Source organism: Girardinichthys multiradiatus, chromosome 24 (assembly GCF_021462225.1).
Source record: "Girardinichthys multiradiatus isolate DD_20200921_A chromosome 24, DD_fGirMul_XY1, whole genome shotgun sequence".
Lineage (NCBI taxonomy): Eukaryota > Metazoa > Chordata > Actinopteri > Cyprinodontiformes > Goodeidae > Girardinichthys > Girardinichthys multiradiatus.
The window spans coordinates 16224418-16247692 of record NC_061816.1 but is presented as its reverse complement, the minus strand read 5'-3'; the positions used below and the strand labels follow the sequence as shown (position 1 = coordinate 16247692).

At 38.8% G+C, this 23275-nt stretch overlaps 2 protein-coding genes across 3 annotated transcripts in view; both read right to left on the bottom strand.

Moving 5' to 3' along the window:
• The window catches only part of mgat5 (alpha-1,6-mannosylglycoprotein 6-beta-N-acetylglucosaminyltransferase), an 83492-nt gene extending 78763 nt beyond the window's left edge, over positions 1-4729 (bottom strand). The window contains exon 1 of the mRNA XM_047355411.1: positions 4595-4729. The gene's annotated coding sequence lies outside the window, so the exon portion shown is untranslated. The remainder of the gene's footprint in view (positions 1-4594) is intronic.
• Positions 4730-5872: 1143 nt separating this feature from the next.
• clic5a (chloride intracellular channel 5a) lies at positions 5873-21360 on the bottom strand. Of its 2 annotated transcripts, none has more exons than XM_047355868.1 (6): positions 20619-21360; positions 11166-11275; positions 9897-10022; positions 9700-9806; positions 8761-8942; positions 5873-8667 (listed from the first exon to the last, which is right to left on the bottom strand). In XM_047355868.1, the coding sequence occupies exons 1-6, from the start codon at positions 21333-21335 to the stop codon at positions 8503-8505; spliced, it is 1407 nt and encodes a 468-aa protein (XP_047211824.1). In that variant the 5' UTR covers positions 21336-21360; the 3' UTR covers positions 5873-8502. The 2 variants fall into 2 exon arrangements, with proteins under 2 accessions (XP_047211824.1, XP_047211825.1); XM_047355869.1 differs by lacking the exon at positions 20619-21360 and adding an exon at positions 13983-14229.
• Positions 21361-23275: the final 1915 nt, after the last annotated feature.

The window sequence follows — 23275 nt, the reverse complement described above, 5'->3', positions numbered from 1 at the left end:
CATTATTCTAGATCACTAAAGGAGGAAAAATGTAAAAGTAGTAAAAGACTGTAGTTTTTGGTGAGTTTGTACAAAGATAAATAGTTCCTGTTGCAGTCCAAAGTTTATATCATAGCATAAGCATATTAGTTTGGGCCTGAATTTATTTTAGACTTTCTCAGAAAGTCACAGATGGTCAAAATTGTATATAAACTAGCTAAAACATATGCATATTCCCTCACTCATATGTAGTTAAATGTCCTTTAGTAAGGTCCATATGGCTTTTCATAGCAATCAAAGCATTCTGGGATAATTCTGGATGGATATACGACCACAGCAAGATCATTTGAAATGGTTCGTTTCCTCTCTCTCCTTTAGGTCAGGGCTGTTCCAGAAGCTTCGTGTTGGCTTACTTTATTTAATCCAAAACCAAACCTGATGAGTATTTGTCAAATACAAGATATTGTATTACGTGTTTTGAAAAATCCTTTCATTTTCCCTGAAAGTATCCTATCATGGAGAAACAACAGTTCAAATAAAACATTCAAGGCCTAAAGTTAATATGATACTTACAGTCATGTTGAGTGCAGGTAAACTGGGTGGAACTGGACTGTTTTTCATTTAAACTTATGATCCGCTTCACCCTGCTGCAGCACTGACGTGTATGAAGCTAGTCTGTCTGGCTTATGCAAATATAACACACTATTATCTTGTAAGTAAGCTGACATTTAAATAGGGAAACCAGTTTGAAGCACTAAAATGTCTCCTGATTGTCACCGCGGCAAAGGTACAGAGACTGTAGCCTCGTACTGACAGATATAACTTGCCGCGACAGGACATGCGGTACTGAGACCACCCAGAACAGGACCTGAATGTTGAAAACAAGCTGGGTGAATGGCATGGGGAAGGCTTGCAGATTAGGTTTTAAAGCTAGGCACAACGCCCCCCCCTTTTTTTTCCTGTCAGCACCACACATTAGCTTTGTTGTAACAATAAAGCGAGTTGTCTCCAAACATCACAGCAAATTATTTTTAGCTGATGTGGCCATTCTATAAATTAAGGGCAGTGTTTAGGGGCAGGGGACTGTTATGCAACAGTACAAATATACACGCATACAAAAAAAGCCAGAGAGGCTTTTTCCAGACTACGCTAAATCTCTAAACCCCTGCATTTTGTGCCCAATACTAAACTCTTTGCCTAAAAGCAAGCAAATCCGTCCTCTGCTCTTTATTCGTAATAGATTCAAATCCTACAAATCCTTTAAATGCAACAGAAGAACCAATAAAATAAATAAAAATACAGAAAACTCTCAAATACAAGAAATATTAGTGACAGAAACATGGGATTAGGTTAAAAAAAGAGGTTTAACCAGAAACTTGTGGCTGACACTGCCAGCGTTCTTTCTGATCAGTCTAATTAGAGGCAACTTTGAAAAATAATAATAATAATAATAATTTGGAGCAGGAAGAGCTTATAGGTACATATCTGCAACTTAACTAAAACTTTATCTTAAGAACAAAGCAGCCATCTTTACAGTTAACAATGTCCCAGTTTCATAAAGAAACAGAAAGACGTCATGGAAATGAGATTTAGAAGCAAGAAAGACGAGCAGGGGCACTGGTTTTGTAGCGACAGCGCAACGAGGAAGTTGTTGGACCTGCTTTACGGAAGGAAAGTACACAATGGTATCATAATACAAGCTAGTGGTTCAAAGTGCTAAGGCCAAAGAGAATTTATGGAACAGGAGTGAAGAAGAGATCGGTCTATGAGCAGAAATACAGACAGAGTGCTGATCAAGACGTGTCAGCTTTAACTGCAGCAGAAACTGAGTTTTATTCCGATACCTTTATTAATTCTGGGTTTCTGTAGTTGAATGATAGATCCTTTGTCAACCTTTGTCTCACTTGAACAAAGCACAGTTTCGGTTAAAGTCCCATTAGAGTTTAGAAAAGTGAAATATGTAATGGATGATGGAAAAACACCCTCAGATCTTGGAGAGAGTGCAGCAAATGTGGCCCAGATTTTCCGCTGATTTTATCTCGCCGAGTATACTTTCTACAGAATCTGGAGTTTTAATAACACAGGAAATAAAATCCCTTATATTGGGAATATTTGCTTTGGACAGAACAGTTTGGCTTTAATATCACAAATAAGAAAAGGCAGGTGTTGCTTGTGTGTGAATGCAGGCGCTTGTTCATTGAGAACAGGAGCCCTTTAATCACAGGGAGCCGAAGCATTCACTTTCCCGCATGGCATCCGTCACCACAGCTCAGTTCCCCTCCATCTTCAAACCCTCCACTGCCTCTGCTGGCTCTCAACCAGAGCCCACCCCTTTCACACCAACACCCCTCAAACGATTCCTTGCCAGTGAAGCATGCCACCGAAGCAAAGCTCCTTTTCTCCAGGATTTATAATCCCAAAGGCTCGGCAAAAAAAAAAAAAAAAAAGGCAGCTGAAAGAGCTCTTTATAAAGCCGGGTCAGTCAGAGGCTCACCTCTGGATGGTTGGTATTAGCCTATGGTGTATTCAGTCGGGGATCAGAAGCAGTGCAGATGGGCGCTTTGACTGGGCCTCACTGATGAACATCAAATTAAACCATGGAGATATCTTCTCGTCACAAATAAAACTGAATTTCAATCCTTCATCATAATGGCAAAAGATAATGTCCTCTAATCAAATTATGATGTCATATCCTGATTACAAGAGGCCACACATAGCCAGAACAGAAAATTATTGGGCTGAACTGGTAAGCTAAGTGCTTCTGCAATGAGCCCAATTACTCAATCTGACCTAGTTAATGCACATTTGACAAGCTATTTTACTAATTAGGCTTGCTTGTTCTCCAAATGGACACAAATGAACAGAAGTAAATGATTATCAAGTAGATGAACTTCCTACAATCATTGCCGTCAGTCTGTTTAAAAGACCCAGTCTAGTGATGTACGTTTTTCTAGCAACTGCAAATATAAAAATAGACCACGGCTGGTTAATGGGATTTCAAAAAAATGCTTGGATCTGGGTTGATGACATCACAAGAGGCACAGGAATCCAGATGGTATTAGCAAATATTTGGTGACGTACATACTACACATTTTATCATATTTTGAAGTTGTAAGTCGAATTTCAAGTTTCTAACAATAACAATTAAGTCGAGAGCATTTAAGCTGTCAGCTGGAGCCCTAGTGCACCAACTTTAGTGTTTGATAAGAATTTTTGCATATTATTAACAATCATGATACAGCCCTTCAAAATGGTCTTTTGAAGTCCAAAAAATGTGTCCCTAAGGACAAAACCTGTCAGCCTTCAGAACACTAATATAAATTATGTTCCCAAATTAGACAATTATTAATTATATTTAGTTGTTTTAACCCTTTAAGGCCAGTATATCGACATAACTCCGTATTTTAATGAAAAAATAAGAATTTCAAGCAACGCATTTTAGGTGTATGCTATTATTAGATCCTGAGGTAGGTCAATAATTGCATGAAACACGGATTTTGATGCATCACATTTTTTTCTACCATGTTAGATTTAAAATAAGTCTCACACTCGAGGTCCTAAGAACGAAAAACGTCAGCTCACCAAAACTGCTAAATGGGTAATAGATCTGTTCCCTCTTTAAAAAAAACAAAAAAAAAAAACTATTCAGAATGAATTTATTGATTTATGTTCAAATAAATGGCACATTCAATGTGACATTGTTTCATGCTTAGGAACTACAGCTGCACAATATATCAAATTGCAATCACCATCGCAATAAAAATATCATCACAATACTGTACAATCCTCAAAAGAAAAAATCAGGCATGAATTGGTAGGGTTAACTGCCAGAATATTAAAAAGCAACATAAACTCAGGGACCAAAACAAAAGTAGCTGAAACCACATCTCTGGTTTTATAATAACCAGACAAACCGGCTGCTGTCTGTTCAAAGTTCTCCGAGCGTACAAGGAAGTATATGCGGCGTTTCGGGAACAGGAAGGTCGCCTGTCACAGCCACTCCGACCCGTTAATTAGCCAGCCTCCAGGTTGGTGGAGCTGCTTAAAACCTACGAGCACTTGTTGTGAATTACAGACCGATGAAGCTCAATGCTGGTGTGAAAAAGCACATCAGCGGAAACAGCCTGAGCCTTCAGTTATGACCCAACACCCAAGGTTTAAGACATGTGTCTGGAACAAGCATGTTTATCCCACCTTGTGCCGTCAGTGTCCTATTAATTAAATGGTGATGTTGTAGGTTAATGGTAAGCTAGCTAAGACGGTCGTCTCATAACAATGGGACCCCGAGCTCGCCGCAGCGACTTACGTCCTCCTTCCATAAACGGCAAAATAACCGTTAGCTACTTTGTTCTTTTACCGCCCTTTTTCTCCTCATTTACTCCAAATATTTCAGCTACTGGTGGTTCTAACTACAGCAGCCTTGCTATTCTGTGCTGCCTCGGTCGACCACCAACAAAACAGGCATCACCGCAATGACAAGTCACCCACTCCCGAGCTCACACACACGCAGCTAAAACACTGCGCCTCCTCCAGCCGTAGCAGCAGCCTTATTTTCTGAGCCGCCGGAAACAAAAACGATGCCTGTGCCGGCTTTAGATGGCACAAATAGGCTTACCTTTGAAGTAAATCCGTCCACAACCACCTCGGGGATCTTAGAAGGAAGAAAGCGAAAGTCAGAAGAGCAGGGAACACACGTCTGTGCGTGCTGAGCGGTCTGAGGAGACTGGATTTCAGGCAGGCACAGCGTAGGACTCCCCCCCTCCCACCTGCGTTCATCCGGCCCAATCACAGACTTAGGGACCGTCTGAGAGTTAACATCCCGCACAAAAACGTAAAATAACGAATACACTATCGTCATCTTAAGGTGAAAAAAATCTGATATATTGTGTATAATAAATTAGCCCTAGTTCACACTTTACCAAACACTGTAGATAAATACAGAAAATAATTTATTGTAATATAGTTGCTACCGTGTATTTTATTATTTTTTGTTGGATTGATCAACACAAAGTAATGCACGAAATTATTCTTAGTCTTTATTTGTTTTTCAATATTTACGCTAAATAGGACAATGCTGAAATAAAACCAGTTAAATCAGTGCAGAACCTTAAGTTAGAGGGGTGTATTTTGTAATTAAGTATGTAAACTTTTATTGAACTATATTCTTAAAGTTCCCTATTTCTGGGGATTTAAATGTAATTCAATAAATCAATATGAGCTATCCTTTTACAAAAACGTATGATATTCAATTTTATTTAAATCAGAAAATGTGTCATCAATCAAGATGACGGATCAACAACTTTTTTATTGATTTATTTCTATTTTTAATCTATGAATTTTTACTTACTTACAATGATCTCTAAAGTACTAAAATGTACAGAATGTTTCTTGAAGATAATAAAACGTGGGTTTGTGTATATGTTTTGATTATATAAATAAGGCAGATGGTCCCCAGTGAAGTTCCTGCAATGAAAGACAAAAACTATGTGTAGAGTGCCATCTGCTGGTTACCTGATGCTACTGCTGGTTCTTAGACAATGCACAATACTGTCGCATTTTACAGCAGCAGCAGGTCCTTGTAATTCCTGATCATGGTTCACAGTATTTTGTGACTCAGCAATTGGCCTAAAAAAATGATGTCATTTCATTAAAATATTTAAGGATATGCATTGAAGATCAAAGTTGAAAAAGGCAAATCAAGTAAAAATACATATAAATTACAATTGTTTCATTGTTACTGTGCAACACAACAGCTGTGCATGGACCAGTTTTGGTGTCTTCTTTCTCTGTCTCTTTCTTTGTATGTGTGTGTGTGTGTATAAATACTTAATATTTATACAACACAACGATTTTCAGTAAAAAACAAACAAAAAAAATCCAAATTACCCTCATGCCCAGTCTGAGAAAATAGTTTTATTATCGAAATAAGGAAAACAGTAAACCCAACGGGTTTACAATTCTAATCATAAGAAAGAACATGGATATAGAAGCTGACGATTTACATATATAACCTTTTTTCAAATCTTGAGCTACATTTTATGGTTTATATAAACATCACACACAGCTACATAGAGCAAAATAAATCCAATGTGGAAAATCTTTCTTAATACATTAAAATACACAAAATGTACTGTACAGACACAAAAAGCTGAAGGTACAGTAGAAGTGAGCTTGATTCCCACTAAGGCACTTGTGATCAGAAGATTTCTCTTCCAACACTGTATACTAAATCCCATAATACCACATTAAATGACAGGACAGGGTATGCTCAGGTGCTTTGTTCATTTTGTAGGCATGCTTCTTCTTCTAGGGGTTAACTTCATAGACTAGCTGAGTGGTTTGAGCCTCCAAGTAGAGATAGATAATGATGAAAGTCAGCCTGGCATTTTGTAATAAGGGTGTCAGTATGGGCTGTAAACTGTAGTGAATGGTCCTAACTAAATGGAAAGTGGGGAATAGGACATGTAATAAGCTAGCAAAGCTACCGCTGCTTCAACTACTTTGGCCTGATCACAATATTTTATTTCTTTTTTTCACAACATCCCACAATGTAGAAAGCAAACCTACAAATCATTTACAGAAAGCTGTCTGTTCATATCATTTCAGGTTCAGTGATCTGCAATGTTAGAGATGTACCCAGTCTTGTTTCCGAAACTGGCTACTAAACTACTTATCAAATGTTTTAAAAAAAAATGCTTATGATCATTTTTTGATCAACAGTACAAATATATTTCTGCTAAAAAATGATGTATATTTCTAAAGAGCATTGCCTCTCTAGAATACTAATTTCCATCCCAGACAGGATGTTGTCCTTATGCAAATAAAAAGTAGCTCTGAGATAATCAACCAAATGTTTAGTTTTAACAATTTCTTTAAAATTACTCTTCCATAGCTTGTTGAAAAAAACCTCCTGCTGGCATAATTTTTCGAATGATCATACAATTGAAAGGACAGTTGAAAAGTTGTTTTTCTCTAACAGTCTCACATTAAATCAGACTAGTTAGGGTCACTAAAAGAATTTACATTTGCTAAATACCAGAATAATGAGGGATTTTCAAATTCAGTTTCCATCCTGTTTCTTAATACAGATTGCATTTTAAACTGTGTGACTGTGGGTCAAATGCTTTGGATATCCTTCCGTGTTCTCACAGTAATTTCCTGGAAACTTTCCTGTAACAGAACTGGTGTAACAGAGTTGGGCTTGTCGGCCATACTCCCAGATACCTTTTCCGCACTGCCCACAATTTCCTATTGGACTGAGATCAGGGCTTTGTGATTGGACACTCTGTGCTCTGGGTATTGTCCATTTGGTAGATCCATTTGTGCCCAAGCTTTAATTTCCTGGCACCAGGCACTATTACAGCAAAGCACCCACATGTAAGTAAGGAAGCTGCCGCCTCCTTACTTTATCGTTAGGTTGGTGTTCTCAGGTTTACAAGCTTCCCACTTTTTCCTCCAAATGTAATTATGGTCATTATGGCCAAAAGCATTGATTTTATAAGACCACAGAATATTTTTCTAAAAAGGAAGGGGTTGTGTGTATTTGCTAATTGTAATTTGACTTTTTATGTAGCTTTTTGCGTAATGGCTTCTTCCTCTCCGAGTGGCCTTTCAGGGGATGTCAGAGCAAGACTGGTGTCACTCTCCTACCAGCTCAGCGAGCAACTTTACAAGGTTGTTTGCTTTTGTTATGGAGTGGATTTGCACATTTCTCACCAAAGTATTTCAAAGCTGTGCCTCCACTTGACTCATACTGTTGTGAAATTAACCAATCGGAAGCTTAAAAGCCATGACATCATTAACTGGGCTGTCCCAAACTGTTTTAGTGTATGTGAATGTCTGACTTTGAAGAAATTAATAAGAAATTCTCATATATCATTATTCTGGCATAAAGCAAAAATAAACTACTTTAATAAGTTGATGTGTCTTTTTATACAGTGTAATATAAAAGGGATTTTTGAAAACTGCTCAAAATAATACTTGTTCTTATCAATCCAAGCAGCTCAAATGGCAATATCCTGTTAGCTTTAGGAAGCTAGCTAATTAGGCTAACTTCTGTTCTGTAGACTGCTGGAAAATACTGCTTCACATATTGTTTATTTTAAAAGAAAAAACACTACCAGTCCCTGTACTGTTAATAAATATTTAGTGGCTATCCAGATTTCCCTTTGTCAAAAGTTATGTTATCTTTTTCATTAATATTCAAATTATACCTAGACATGCTAGCATACTTGGCTTCATCTGTTGTGAATATGCTAAGTTTATTTGTTGTATTTTTTGTTTTTACATCAGCTTTTATTTATAAAAGGCTGAATTCAAACAAAAAGACAACCTGTCTAACACTTGACACGTAGAGTGGTTCAGGCCCCACGTTTCTGTATTCTTGTTTTAATATTTATTTGGACTCTAAGACATTACTGAATTTAGACATAATTATAAATAAGTCTTGAAATTTTTTTGTGTTTAAGTTGCACATATAATACTCTTTAAAATTGTGAGTTATTAGCAATTGCTCTGGTGCGTTCATTTTTCCAGCCTCTTGGCCACTGCTTGGTAGGCTAGCTCGATCTCCACATCAGCTGCGCACGTGTTGGTGAACTCTTCTCGCTTGTAGGCATTGTCAAGGTAACGCCACACCCCTTTGAATTCAGAGGGGATGTCATAGTTTCTGTATTTCTTCGAAACCACCTGTCAACAACAAGTCATTAAAGCACCACTGTTGATGCCCGGAATTTGGAGATGATTTTAGCCTAATGGAAAGAAATGGAGAAACAAGTTTACCTTAACTACATGAAGCTTGGGAAGAAGGTTGCAGTCAGCAAGTGTCAGTTCATCACCATCTAGGTATTTGCGGGTGGATGCGCCTTCGCCGTTATGCTGTCCAGATTGAACCTCATCAGGAATTGATCGCATCAAATACTCATCCAGTTTAGCCAGGGCTTTGTTCAGACTCTTCTCTAATGCTTAAACACATACAGCAGGTCCCAATGCTATTACAGATATATGGCAAAAGTGTACACACCCCTTCAAAACTCCGGATTTAAAACATGAGACTATTTCCAAACTGTTTTCACCTTCAATGTGATAAATGAAAAACATAAATAAATTACAATGACAAAGCATACACATTCTAAGAGGTAAGTCTGGCACAGAAACAGCCCTGCTCAATGAATGCCATGCACACTGAGAAACATGGTGATGGCAGCATCATGCTGTGGGGATATTTTAACTCAGGTGGAACTGTTTTTTTGTAATTGTGGATGGAATTGTGAACAGTTCCAAATAGCTAGGTTGGAGCCCAGTAATGGGTGCAGTAATGGGTTTGAAATGGGCAGTTAGAAAGGGGAGTGGGCACGGCACGTGAGTAAAATGAGTAAAACTTCAGCATAACAGTCTGTCCAAGTCAAGATATGGGATGGTAATAGACTCCTAGCAAAAGAAGACTGGAAGCTGAAATTAAGTTAAAAGGTCTCCAACAAAAGATTTAAGGATGTGCACATTTATACAACCAGGTTATTGCAGCTGTTTTACTTTTTACATTTCTGTCCATATTTGTCACATTCAAGGTAAAAAAAATTTTAAAGAGGATTATTCATGATCTCAGCTTTTTTAAAACCTGGAATTTAACAAAGGTGTTTAGACTCCTGAGAGCCACTATAAAACTTCTGTTAAGATTTTAAATATTCTTTATGAAAATGGTCTCATAAATGGTGTACTCACAGCGATTTTTCTCCGGTCTTGTGTTTTTCACGTAAGCCGAGAACCTGGAAAATATGTCATTTCCTGCAACATTGGATTCACGATTCTTTGTTGCAAGCTTGGGATACCTGAGTGGCAGATGGTTAACAGTCAGGAGGCTGTCCATGCCCTTATCCTAATCCCCATCATGCATTGTTGTGTAAGTTGGTGATACCTACTTTGGTGGGGCCAGCATTTCCTCCAGGTACTCTTCTATCTTGTTGACATCTGTGAGAACATTACCCTCGAAGGTAAGGAAGGGTGGATGTGTTCCTGGGGCAAGGTTGTGAAGATCAGCTGGTTTCCTGATCAAAAATAAACAATTTTGTCAAGAAATTTGATGACTGTATCTTTTAATCATTTTCAACATCACCTAATAGGGCATTTCAAGACCATGTTCCAAAATTGTTAAAACACAACACATTAGCTCATACATCTGAGCAGAAAGTAACAACTGGAAACAATTTTACCTTCTGAAATCTTCTCCTTAGCCTGTGGACATAAACTGGTAAGAAAAAAGCCCCAATATGCTTTAAGATCCTCACTGCTATTGACAATTGTTTTGATTCTTGTTGATAACCCTCCCTGGCACTGGAAGTTATCATTTATAGATAGTCAGTTCTTGCATCCAAGCACAATCATCTCAGACTATGCTTTGGGTCATTGTCCTGCTGAATGGCGAACCTCCACTCCAGTCCCAAGTCCTTTACAGCCTCTAACAGGCTTTCCTCTTGTATTGCTCTGTATGTTCTTTTCAACATCTCTGACCAGCTTCCTTGTCCCAATGAAGAAAAGCATCACCACAGCATGCTGCTGCCACCACTGTGTTTCCATGTGAAGGGTTGTTAAGGTGGATAGGTGAACAGCTTAACAGTCTGTCCAAGGTAGGCTTCCAGAGGGAACATATTCAGATGACAGCTTGAGCACTGCTCCATGAGATGTTAATAGCTTGGGATATTGTTTTATAACCTAATCCTACTTTCCACAACCTGGCTTGTCTGCTGTGTTCCTTGGTCTTCATGATACTGAGGCCTTCACAGAACAGCTAAATTCATACTGAAGTTATGATGGAGAGATGGACTCTGTCTGTTTGAGATGAATGTTATTTAGGAGTATTAGGATAAAGGGCCCTGGATACAAATGCACTCTACACTTTTCATATTTTTGTTTGTAAAAAAAAAAAATGGGCGATTTTCATCCACCTCCCAATTATGTTTCCTTGTGTTTAACTTATAAAATTCCAATAAAATACAAATTAAAACTACATAAGTTTGTGGTTGCAACATGACGAGCAACAACCCCCACTTTCTTGCTGTAATTAATTTGCTACATTACAAAATATGTTGACTATTCTTTAACACTGAGCTTCACATGGCAGCTCCAGATGTTACCAAATTATTTTTTCATGTTTATCTCCCAAAATACACTGTACTTAGTGATGATTTCACCTTTTTAAGTCAACAGTAGTGACATTAAAGACCACTCCCTTCAACCAAAGAATCATGAAGAGACGTTGGGAGAACGGACAGTTTCCAATGCTCTCCCCATCTCTCCCAGCCTGTGAACACAGACACATACACAAACACATGGCAATACACAAAAAACAGAAGAGAAATATTTCAGACTTAGTTTAAAACTGTCTGCAACACTTAATAACAAACCTACATATACTAGTTATTTCAGGATTTATAAACACAAGCATTAAAAATCTACTTATTTAAATATTTGTCTTATCTAGAGGATCGAACTGTGGTGGCTAAGCCACAAGACACATTTAAAGGTTAGGATATGGTCACAGTCATGTTTCTTTTATGCATTGTGATCAGAATGAGATAAACATGCATGTCTGTGTGGATATGTGTATGTTTGTGTGGGGAAGTTTTGTCATAATACACACTGAACCACTGGGATATTTTATATTATGAGGACACAATGGGTGGGCAAAGGGAAACTTTCTTGCCAAATGTTTTGTGATGCCCCTCAAATTGTTCAAATTCTCTTTCATCCACATGTTCTACCAACATTTGTGAATAAACGGGTCCCTCTCAGGAGCTCAGTAAATTAAAGTGTGATACAGCCCTTTCAGAATTTCTTTTTTGTTACCAGACATTTAATGGTTAACTGTTTGTGGTGCTATTACAAAATGGAAGCAATTGAGGAAAAACGGAAATCAACCGCATAGTAGAAGGCCTCATTAAAGCAGGGTGTCATCAAATGCTGAGGAGCTGAGACCCAAACCCCACTTAAACCTTTGTCAATCTTTTACCTCTGACCTGTCGGCTGTGGTCTTAATGGTACTGTTTGTTCTCTAATCTTCAAACCAACCCTCTAAGAACTTTATGAAATAGCTGGATATATATTGAGATTAAATCTGACACAAGTGGTCCTTTTCTAGTTTGAAGGAAATTGGTTGGAGTTTGTTGAAGAACACATGCATGCCAAACTTTTCAGACTTGTAAAAAAATTTGAAAACTACGGATTTTTCTTTCAATTCACAATCATGCTGTTTGTGTAAATATACCACATTGTAGTTTGTGACAAAAGTGAAAAGGGGTGTTAATACTTTTGCAAGGCACCGTATACCTGCAAAGGGTGGACCAACTCCATTTTAAAGCCTAACATGGGCGTCATTAAAGTTCTTGCATGTGTAACGGCAAGCATATCAATACCTTTGGCAGCATTTGGGGGGTTTTAAGCCTTAATTCAAACTTTTGTGAAATGTGTCTTTAGTTCACATGTGCTGGGATTATTTGTGTGTCTGCATGAGCAAAGCTGTAACCAGACACAGTAATGTAATAAGATACAAGGTCCAACATGAATAAACCACACAGCTTCCATTAACTGCCTCGCTGCCCATTTGGACTTCTGATTCCAACACTTTAGCAGGATGTTTTAGCTACTGAAATTAATTAAGACCAATAGAACTCTCTAAGATTACCAAATGTCCTTCTATTATCATTAAATATTATTTACTTTGTGTAAGGAGGCAGAAACCTAGCTTACATAACTTCCAAAAGAGCTAGGATCGATTGCCTTTTAAAAAGAGGGTTATGGCAAAGGTTTCCTGCTGTAATAGACTATTTAAATGATAGAAAGAAATAACAGTTTTTTAATAAAAATAAAACAATTGTATTACACTGATGTTAAAGTAACTAACAAGAGATGCTAAAGGCTGCAAAAACTATAAAATACAGCTCAAGACTTGATTAGCTTAGCTTAGCTTAGCTTAGCTTAGCTTAGCTTAGCTTAGCTTAGCTTAGCTTAGCTTAGTTTAGCTTAGTTTAGCTTAGTTTAGCTTAGCAGAAAGACAAGCATCAGAATGAGCAAAACCTGCTCAGAGTTAACAATTACAAGCATAATAATGTAATTATCATGTAATTTTCATGTAATTATTCTAACTAAAAAGATAGAAATTGGTATGTAAAAAAACATGTAAACTGCATTTGTATTTTTATTGAGAACAAGTAACTTTGTTAAAGAGGTATAGGTCTCAGAAATACTCGCATCAAAACAATTCTATGTTAGGCACTTTGTGATCAAGTTGAAGCACTTCTTAGAAAGTCTCTATATTTAGCAAAGAACTGACCCAAAATCTCCATAAACCTATTATTTTTCCAATTTTCAAGCTTTTGAACAAACTAGTTAGATTTTTTTCACCAAACTCTCAGAGAAATGTAAATGATTTTGTTTCCTAACATTTTAAGATTTATACATATTTGAAAAAATATTTAGCCATACTTGAAAATTTAAGTTATATTCACTTCACTATGATGTCTGCAACAACTCTAATGTTCCAAATGCCTCTATTATAATATTACATTTAAAACAAAAATGCTTTCTGTGTAACAAACACACGTCCTAAATGTTAAATTATACTAACATTAACTGGATCACAATATTAAGCTATTTAAGGCTTTTACTGTCAATGGTGAAAAGAGTCCAGTAATAATTCAGTGGGAAAGAGAAAGAGAGAGATTGTCAATGCACGAATGCAGGTCGGTGTCAGGTTAACACATGGAAAATCAGCACCCAACAACAACAAGGCATGCACACTCTTAAAGGAACTGCACTTAACATAGTTGATACCTTTTTTTAGTTTATATAAAGTGTAACATCCATTTTACTTAAAATGCACAAAAATGTAACTATTTTATGGAGTGTGAATGTTTTTTTTTTTTAAATCTGTGCAGAATATATGATTTAGAAATGATACAGAAGCTGATATAGATAGAGCTTAGTTGATTACACACACAAAACATGCCCACCTTAACAAATAATTCAATATCAGGGTCCTTGTCCTCCTCGACTACCGTATCCGTCATGGTCAAGAAAAACACACTTTGCCAGTTTAGATTTTAGAGTTTAGAAATAGATATTTTTTTCAATGCAATGGTTAGCCGTGTCAGTTTTCAGCAGTCTAATCCAGGTCCATTCGGTGCAGTCTGCTCTGTCCCATTGCAGCTCTGTCAGAGGATCAGATGGGGACGAATGCCAGGGAGCGTGACAAGGACAGAGAGAGCGAGGGTGGGGTGGGCCAGAGTGTAGGGGTTCAGTTTGTACCCTGGGATTCACCTGCAAGGCGTGACGGTGCCAGACAAAAATAACCTTACTCTGGCAAACAAGCCTGGGGCATGAAGTAGAGAGGAAGGAACGGGTTCAGTGTGAGCAAAGAGGGCTCCACATTTCCTGCTTCTACAGCTTTGACTAATAATTGGGTGACTCTGAATCACTGACAGTCACCTTCTATGAACCATTTGGGTCCTGGACATTCCGGGTTGTAGCTTGCATCTGATTCCTTCAGAGCTATATTTGGTGTTAACTGGCAGCATGGTGAAACAGATATTTCAACTGAAGCATCCAAGTGCAGTTCACTTTACAACATTTGCAAAATTATTCATCAAAGTTGTATAATCTTTTAAATTTATTTTTTTTTTACATTTCCATAGGTTACAAAATTAAGGTTAGGTTAAAAAATTGTAATGTATTTTCTTGAGATATTATGTGACAGAGCACATAAAAGTGTAAACTAAATGGTTTTCATTTTTTTACACTTAAAAGCATGCATTTGTATTCGGTCCCCTTTACTTGGATACCCCTAAAAAAAATCTAGTGCAACCACTTCTATTCATCTTCTTTTAATTCACCTAATCCACAGATAACACATAACGAGACTGTTATGAATTATGTTTTACATTAGGTGTAATGTTTGCTTTGGAAGAAGTAGAAAGATGTATTTCATTTCAAAGAAACATTGCATGAACAGGTAAAAAGCTGGTATGGTCAAAATCTTAAATGAAACTACTAGGACATGCTTTTTTTTTAAGATTATTTGTAATCACACTAGTTTAACAGTAGGAGAATACAATGTTACAAGCAAATATAGTTTGTTTTATTCTGAAATAGACTAAAGTCATTTACTTCAGAATTCTGATCCAAAGCAACAGCTTGAATATGTTGTTAGTAGCTAATAACAGCCCAATTTCAGCAAATGTTCCTAAAAATAACCAGTTTTGATTTTTTACCATCTTATTGTAAACCCTGATTAAACCAGATAAGATTGTTCAAGTCCGAGAGCTCAAGTCCAAGTCAAGAATTGACTCTTTGTGCAAATTATGGGCCAATCAAGTCTCTATTCCAAAACTCCACGAAAATAAGGAAAACATTTTAGCAAGGCAAAATCATTTAAAGTCTCTGAAGGAAAAAACTGATAAATATTGCCTGATCAGGTACACTGTTTGACAAAGGTATCTTTGAAAAAAGACAGGATATTTCTCTGGACATCTGTCATCCAGGACTGATGTTTAGCAAGTACAGGTCTTCAAACATTGGCCTGTTTTATGCTTGTGTTGCAGGTCCAAGATTTTTAAATCTCACCATGGCGTAAACTGCAAACATTTCATATAGTGAGCTTTTAGCAAGTTAAATCTTAGGGTGTTGCCTATAAGCTTGACATTTAGCACAGGTTTAAAACATCCTTGTCTTTTTAGCAAAATGCTTAATTTATCATGAAATAGTTTTTTAAAGATTTGTCAGTAAAACTAATATAACTAAACAAATCACTTCAGTAATTAATCAAGACTCTGATAGTATTTTGTCAAGCTGGCTAAAGTAGACAGTGTCTATTATTCTTTAGTATGGTATACACATATCTTTGTACATTAAAAGACACAAAGCCCAAAGTCTGCTCCAAAGGGAGGAACCTACCCCCACTGACAGCCCCACAGAAAACACTCCTGCTGGAAATGCCCTGGTATGGTGTGTTTCATACCAAACTTTGAAGGGGTCAGGATGAGATTCCAGTTCCTCCATCTCATACAGGATGGTTCGCAACAACAAAAAAGTGGAATACTCTTTGTGTATTGGTGTCTTGTTTAATGGACCAAGAGGTGAATAACTTACTGGGTATTTGTCTCCAGTAATAGGGGCTTTGCTCTGGTCTGCTGTGGTAGAGAAGATTTACTGCATTTTCAGGTATATTTACATTCCAGCTGTCTCCTATGGCCAAGAGATATTGATCTTGCCTAATGCCTTGGGGTTCCCTTGGAGCGACTGGAAAGTGTTGCAACAAAAAGAAATGCCTGGATTCTATCCGCCACCCCAATCTTAAATAAGCAGACAAGTTTTAGCAATTTATAACAAGTTAAACTGAAATTGCTTGTAGACTTTGGCAACAATACTATAATAACTCATATTAACCGTTTTTAAGCTTTTATGATCTTTCTCAGCCAAACATAATTTGTATTGCTGTGCTATGTTGGTTAATGCTGCTGATTGTATCAAGAGAAAAGACCTGCAAGGAGAGAAGGGATATCAACCTTTGGTAGTCTAAAGTTTTATGCATATTTCAGAGCTCTCATCAAGGCTTTTGAAAAGGCTTTTTATTATGACTTGAGACTAAGCCAAAATAATATTTAATCCATCAGATTATGTTTCTGAGAACGTCTAAAGATGCAATGTTTATTATGCTGAAGCTGTTATGGTGAAGAAGCAGTTTTTTTTAGATGCATGTTACTAGATGTCATTTAATGTGAATGATCTTATTCTGCTATGGAGAACTCAGCAAGGGTTTGAAATGATACATAATTTGTTCAGGAGTAGTTACAGATAAAACCAGATATTTACATATGCTGTATATAGAGTCCTGCTCTGATATGGACAAAAAGACCAATCAGAGGGGAAGAGACCTTTACACCACAAGCAATATGAAAAGCCAGATTAAAGTTTGCAAATACATTCTAAAGACATGTCCTGTGGTCTGATGATACTTAGATTGAAGTGTTTGACCACAATGACCAGTACTATGTTTGTAGGTATAGCGGAGAACTTGCAAGCCTGAGAACACCGTGCCAGCCGTGAAGTATGGATGTGGCAGCATCATATTGTGTGGCCGTTTTGCTGCAGAATAAATTAATGCATTTTACAAAAAAATGGAATCATGAAGAAAGAACACGATGTAGCTACTGAGGCAAATTCTCCAGACATCATCACAGGTGAGGATGACTCAGAGTACGGAGAGTGGACACAGGACTTTGCGGACTGGTGCCAGCGGAACCACCTCCTGATCAACGTGTGGGAAAACTAAGGAGCTAATGATGGATTTCCACAGACACAGACTCACCACACTGACACCAGTGAGCATCCAGGGAACTGACCTTGAGATAGTGGACTAATAAATGCCTGGTCTTTACCTGAGCAAAAAAATTGGACTGGGGTCACAACACTCATGCTCTACAGGAAGGGTCAGAGCACACCCTAACTGCTAAGGAAACTGAGATCTTTTGGAGTGCATCAGCCATCTTCTGTGGTATTATGTGTTGGACCAGTATCTACAGCTGAGAGGAAGCGGTTAGATTAGCTCATCAGGAGGCCCAGTGGTGTCCTATGATGCCCCCTGGACACAGAAGAACTCTGGCAAAAATAACATCACTGTCTCCCACCCCATGCATGAATCTGTTGCAGTACTGGAGAGCTCCTTCAGTGACAGACTGCTCCATCCTAGGTGCACAAAAGAGCATTATCACAGGTCCTTGGTCCCACCAGCTATTAGACCTTTTAACCATCACTGCGCCTAACAAACTCAATAGGCGTTTACATCCTTGCTGTTATGTGCACAGTTTTTCCATTTTTTGCAAATAGTCTGTTGTTGTTTTCTCATGCACAATTACAAATTAGCTTTTTGTAAATGTTTTAAATCAATCTACTCAGTTGCACATTCAATTAATCTGAGTATGCCATTTTAAATAACTGTACAGTATTGCTTTTCCGTGATGTATTTTTTTCTCCCTTTACTCTACTGTAAAGGAACATACAGGGGTTGGACAATGAAACTGAAACACCTGGTTTTAGACCACAATAATTTATTAGTATGGTGTAGGGCCTCCTTTTGCGGCCAATACAGCATCAATTCGTCTTGGGAATGACATATACAAGTCCTGCACAGTGGTCAGAGGGATTTTAAGCCATTCTTCTTGCAGGATAGTGGCCAGGTCACTACGTGATACTGGTGGAGGAAAACGTTTCCTGACTCGCTCCTCCAAAACACCCCAAAGTGGCTCAATAATATTTAGATCTGATAACTGTGCAGGCCATGGGAGATGTTCAACTTCACTTTCATGTTCATCAAACCAATGTTTCACCAGTCTTGCTGTGTGCATTGGTGCAATGTCATCGTGATACATGGCACCGTCTTCAGGATACAATATTTGAACCATTGGATGCACATGGTCCTCAAGAATGGTTTGGTAGTCCTTGGCAGTGACGTGCCCATCTAGCACAAGTATTGAGCCAAGGGAATGCCATGATATGGCAGCCCAAACCATCACTGATCCACCCCCATGTTTCACTCTGGGCATGCAACAGTCTGGGTGGTACGCTTCTTTGGGGCTTCTCCACACGGTAACTCTCCCGGATGTGGGGAAAACAGTAAAGGTGGACTCATCAGAGAACAATAAAGGTTTCACATTGTCCACAGCCCAAGATTTGCGCTCCTTGCACCACTGAAACCGACGGTTGGCATTGGCATGAGTGACCAAAGGTTTGGCTATTGCAGCCTGGCCGTGTATATTGACCCTGTGGAGCTCCCGACGGACAGTTCTGGTGGAAATAGGAGAGTTGAGGTGCACATTTAATTCTGCCGTGATTTGGGCAGCCGTGGTTTTATGTTTTTTGGATACAATCCGGGTTAGCACCCGAACATCCCTTTCAGACAGCTTCCTCTTGCGTTCACAGTTAATCCTGTTGGATGTGGTTCGTCCTTCTTGGTGGTATGCTGACATTACCCTGGATACCGTGGCTCTTGATACATCACAAAGACTTGCTGTCTTGGTCACAGATGCGCCAGCAAGACGTGCACCAACAATTTGTCCTCTTTTGAACTCTGGTATGTCACCCATAATGTTGTGTGCATTTCAATATTTTGAGCAAAACTGTGCTCTTACCCTGCTAATTGAACCTTCACACTCTGCTCTTACTGGTGCAATGTGCAATCAATGAAGACTGGCTACCAGGCTGGTCCAATTTAGCCTTGAAACCTCCCACACTAAAATGACAGCTGTTTCAGTTTCATTGTCCAACCCCTGTAGTCTTTTTACATTTGTGAGTACCTATACCCTCCCACTTTCCTTTGCTGCTGACACACCTGATTTCCCTCACTGTGGGACCATACAGGATATTTCTATTTCTCTTCATGCTAAGTGTTTAGCCAATCCAAACGTTTTAGCTGGCCATTAATCCATCATTCTTATTTACTGATGTCAAATGATTTTAAATCAATTAGATCCGTCACCTTTTTAAATAGGGCTGCACGGTGGCGCAGTTGGTAGCACTGTTGCCTTGCAGCAAGAAGGTCCTGGGTTTGATTCCTGACCGGGGATCTTTCTGCATGGTGTTTGCATGTTCTCCCAGTGCATGCGTGGGTTCTAACCGGGTACTCCGGCTTCCTCCCACAGTCCAAAGACATGCCTGTTAGGTTAATTGGTCTAAATTGCCCTTAGGTGTATGAATGAGTGTGTGTGTGGTTGTTTGTGTGTTGCCCTGCGATGGACTGGCGACCTGTCCAGGGTGTACCCCGCCTCTTGCCCATTGAGTGCTGGAGATAGGCACCAGCTCCCCTGCGACCCACTATGGAATAAGCGGTAGAAAATGACTGACTGACCTTTTTAAATAATGTAAATACCAGCATTTAATCCAGCCAGAGATTATATCTGTGCTAACAACTAATCTAATCTAGCCATGTTCTCAAGGAATGGCAGTTCAAGATGAAACGTATGAGAAAGATGTGTGTAATTACTTTTAGTGCTACCAACAGCAGACATGCGCCTCTGTAGTTTTACCATAAATTCCTCCTAATTATATTGCAGTAACTCATGTGTCAATGTATACCTTTCCACTGCAGCTGGACTTTAGAGTGGAATCTGCAGATTATGTAACAATTTACTCTGTATGTGGAAGGCAGTTGTTACTGGATGGATAGATAACTCGAATACCCAAGGCCGAGTGACAGGAACCGCCCTAGAACTGTATGACCTCTGAATCAGAACATTCTTGTCAGCTCAACTTATCTTATATTTAGAAACAGAGTAATGCCTCCCTCCACACTACCCTTCTCTTCACAACACAAACAGAGCAGTGACTTTGCATGATGGCGCAATGATGAAAGGGCCCAATCAATGGTACACAATGTCCAGGTAGTTTTAGACTTTTCAATTTAATAAAAATATCTACACAGAGACATTGGGATGGCAGCCCTGACCTTGTAAACATTTAGCTGCTTGTTTTCTTTCATTCTAAAAACTCTTGAACAATTGTTTATTTGATTAACCTGTGGGTTTGTGAGTCTGTGCCTACAATCACACCATATACTTGGTTCTTATTCATCAAAAGAGCATGGATTTCCTTCTTACCTTTGCAAAAATGCAGATTTTATGTTCATCTTCCTCTTTCCCAGGCTCCTTTTTCTCAGATGCCAATGATGACGATGGAGAAGTTGAAGATCTGTCTAATGACCCCTTCCTGTCCATTTTTATCTCTGGAGCCCTCACAACACAGTTCATCTTTGTGATGTTCTCCCCTCTCACCACCTCCTTCTCTTCCTTGACTTCCAATTCCTCATCCTCACTGTGTTTTTCTTCCTCTCCTTCCATCTCGCAAGCGCTGTGATACTCCATCTCCTCTTTTTCTTCAGCCTCACTGTGTGAAGAGGACGAGGAGGATGAGTTCAAAAATGAACTGCCTCGTCTCTCTTCTGCAGGAGGCTGCTCTGGGGACAGAGATAGGGAATCCGGTATTCCATCTTCCGCAGTTCTTGTGTTCCCGTACTCTGGAACCTGATCTGAGGGCTCTTTGTTGGGCCACTCATTGGGTATTTCATAGGTACCTGAGGACAGATGCTGATAGTATTGCTCCAGCTCTGAAGGCTCTTCATACGTTGTCTCGTTGGCTACCTCATAGGTACCGTCCGATTCATTCTGATAGGTGTGCGCAGGTTCAGAAGGTTCTTCATATGTTACCTGGTCATACATACCTGATGACCGATTCTGGTAGGAGTGCTCTGGTTGTTCACACTCATTCTCACTATTTTCTGGTCTCTCATAGACATTCTCCTTAAACGGATCCATCATGGTTGAAGGAATCCAACAGTATGTGTGTCAGGGCACACAGCAGAGGGACTATTATCCCGTGCAGGGCTATCTTATCAGAGCAACGCAGGACTTTGACAAAATATGGCTAAAAGGCAATCCCAATGAAAGAGGGCCACTATCATTGAAAAAAAAGTTATTCATTGGCAACAAAAACCTTACCTTATCTTATCTGACATCATCAGTAGTACCATTAGTACTGCATTGCCTCAATATAGTAGCAAAATCAACATACAGGGAGTCCAAAAATGCAACATTTTGTAAGCAAAAACATTTATCTGAAACTTGTGTCACATGCCATTGTAGTTTCACTTCCAGATTTTAAAATTATGCAAAGGTGGAAACGTGTGTAGGATCTGTTTCAGCATCTGCATTCAGGTGAAGGAGATGTCTGAAAACGAAAAGGTATGGCACATCTGCATACCTATCAAGACATTGTCATCTAATTAAACTGCCGGACCGAGCAAAGAGAGCATTAATCATAGAAGCAGCCAAGAGGCCAAAGGTAACTCTGGAGGATATGCATTGATCCATAAATCATGTGGGAGAATCCGGTAACAGGACACCTGCTAGTGGAGAGACAGAGCTCTAGTCTGATGACTACATACAAAAATATGACCCTACAACTCCCTGAATACACCATGCCCTAGATAAACCATGGTGATTGAAGCATCATGCTGTGGGAATGTTTTCTTCTGCAGAAACAAGGAAGCTGGTCAGATTCGATGAGAAGATGGCTGGAGCTAAAAACATAGCAGTCCTTGAAGAAAACCTGTTAAGAGTGGTGGAGGTTTACCTTCCAGCAGGACATATATCCAGGGGTAAAAGTGAGCCGGTACGGTCCGGTACTGTACCACTAAAAGATTCTGCGCCGGTACGCAGTACCGGGAAGAGAGAATTGCTGCCTGCTATGAAGCCGTCATCCAGAACCAGTTACGGCTGCAAAAATTCACGAGCACACAAAGATCAGATCCGCTACCAATACAGTCTAAAACACAACTTAATCTGTTTATAAATATAGTTATTTTCCCGTCATTCCAAATTGTTTCTGAATTGTTCTGCTATGATGGAGCCTCAATGCTCTTTGCTTCTCTCCCCTCGGAGCTCGAGGTTTTTGTGAACAGCCAGCGTTTAAAACGAGAACCGCTATGTTTAATGTCTGTCTGCTCGCTGCTAAATACTCCAGTTAAAAGCAAAAGGAGATAAACTTGTTGTGTTTCATGTTATTTTGCTGAATTACAACAACACAGTACAGCTCGAAAACACCGCTTATGACCAGAGATTTCACATTCACTACACGAGAGCGCATGCGTGCTTACCTCCAAAACAGAGCGGTTGCCAAGGAGACCGGTGCGTTCGATTTAATGGACTGGGAGATTTTACACAGGTGGTGCACAGACATAAAAAACCGCCGCTTGCATTAGGACAGGACGAACAATAAATCACTTACCATATACAGAAAACAACCGAACTGTCAATTTTTTTATTTAAAAGAAAAGACGGAAACTGAAGATGAAAAGTTATGAATTAGAAAATGGTTTATCATATGGGGTTCCAGTTCTTTAACAATTGAATATATATACATATATATATATATATATATATATATATATGTATTCTACATTGCAAGTGATTCTAATTTCTGCATATACAAACAGCCTACATTAAAGTATATATATATATATATATATATATATATACACATATATACATACCCCCAGTATGCCACAAGTGACCGCCCCCCCAGCTCCGCCCCTAAGTACCGGCAAGAATTTAAAACTACTTTCACCCCTGCATATATCCAAAATATGCAGCCAAAGATATTCTGGAATAGTTTAGATCAGTATAGCTAGTTGTTATATTTGAATAGTGAGATTCAGAAATTATCATTTTTACATTTGAAGCTAGGTATTTCCTTTGAT

What these genes read in the sequence shown, in the direction of transcription:
- clic5a (XM_047355868.1), bottom strand. Translation starts at nt 21,335, where the DNA reads ATGATGGATCCGTTTAAGGAGAATGTCTATGAGAGACCAGAAAATAGT. An exon ending in ACTACTGTTGACTTAAAAAG is followed by an intron (nt 10,023 to 11,165) that starts GTGAAATCATCA and finishes ATTTTTGATCAG; the next exon opens with GAAACCAGCTGATCTTCACA. An exon ending in CCAAGCTTCATGTAGTTAAG is followed by an intron (nt 8,668 to 8,760) that starts GTAAACTTGTTT and finishes TGTTGTTGACAG; the next exon opens with GTGGTTTCGAAGAAATACAG.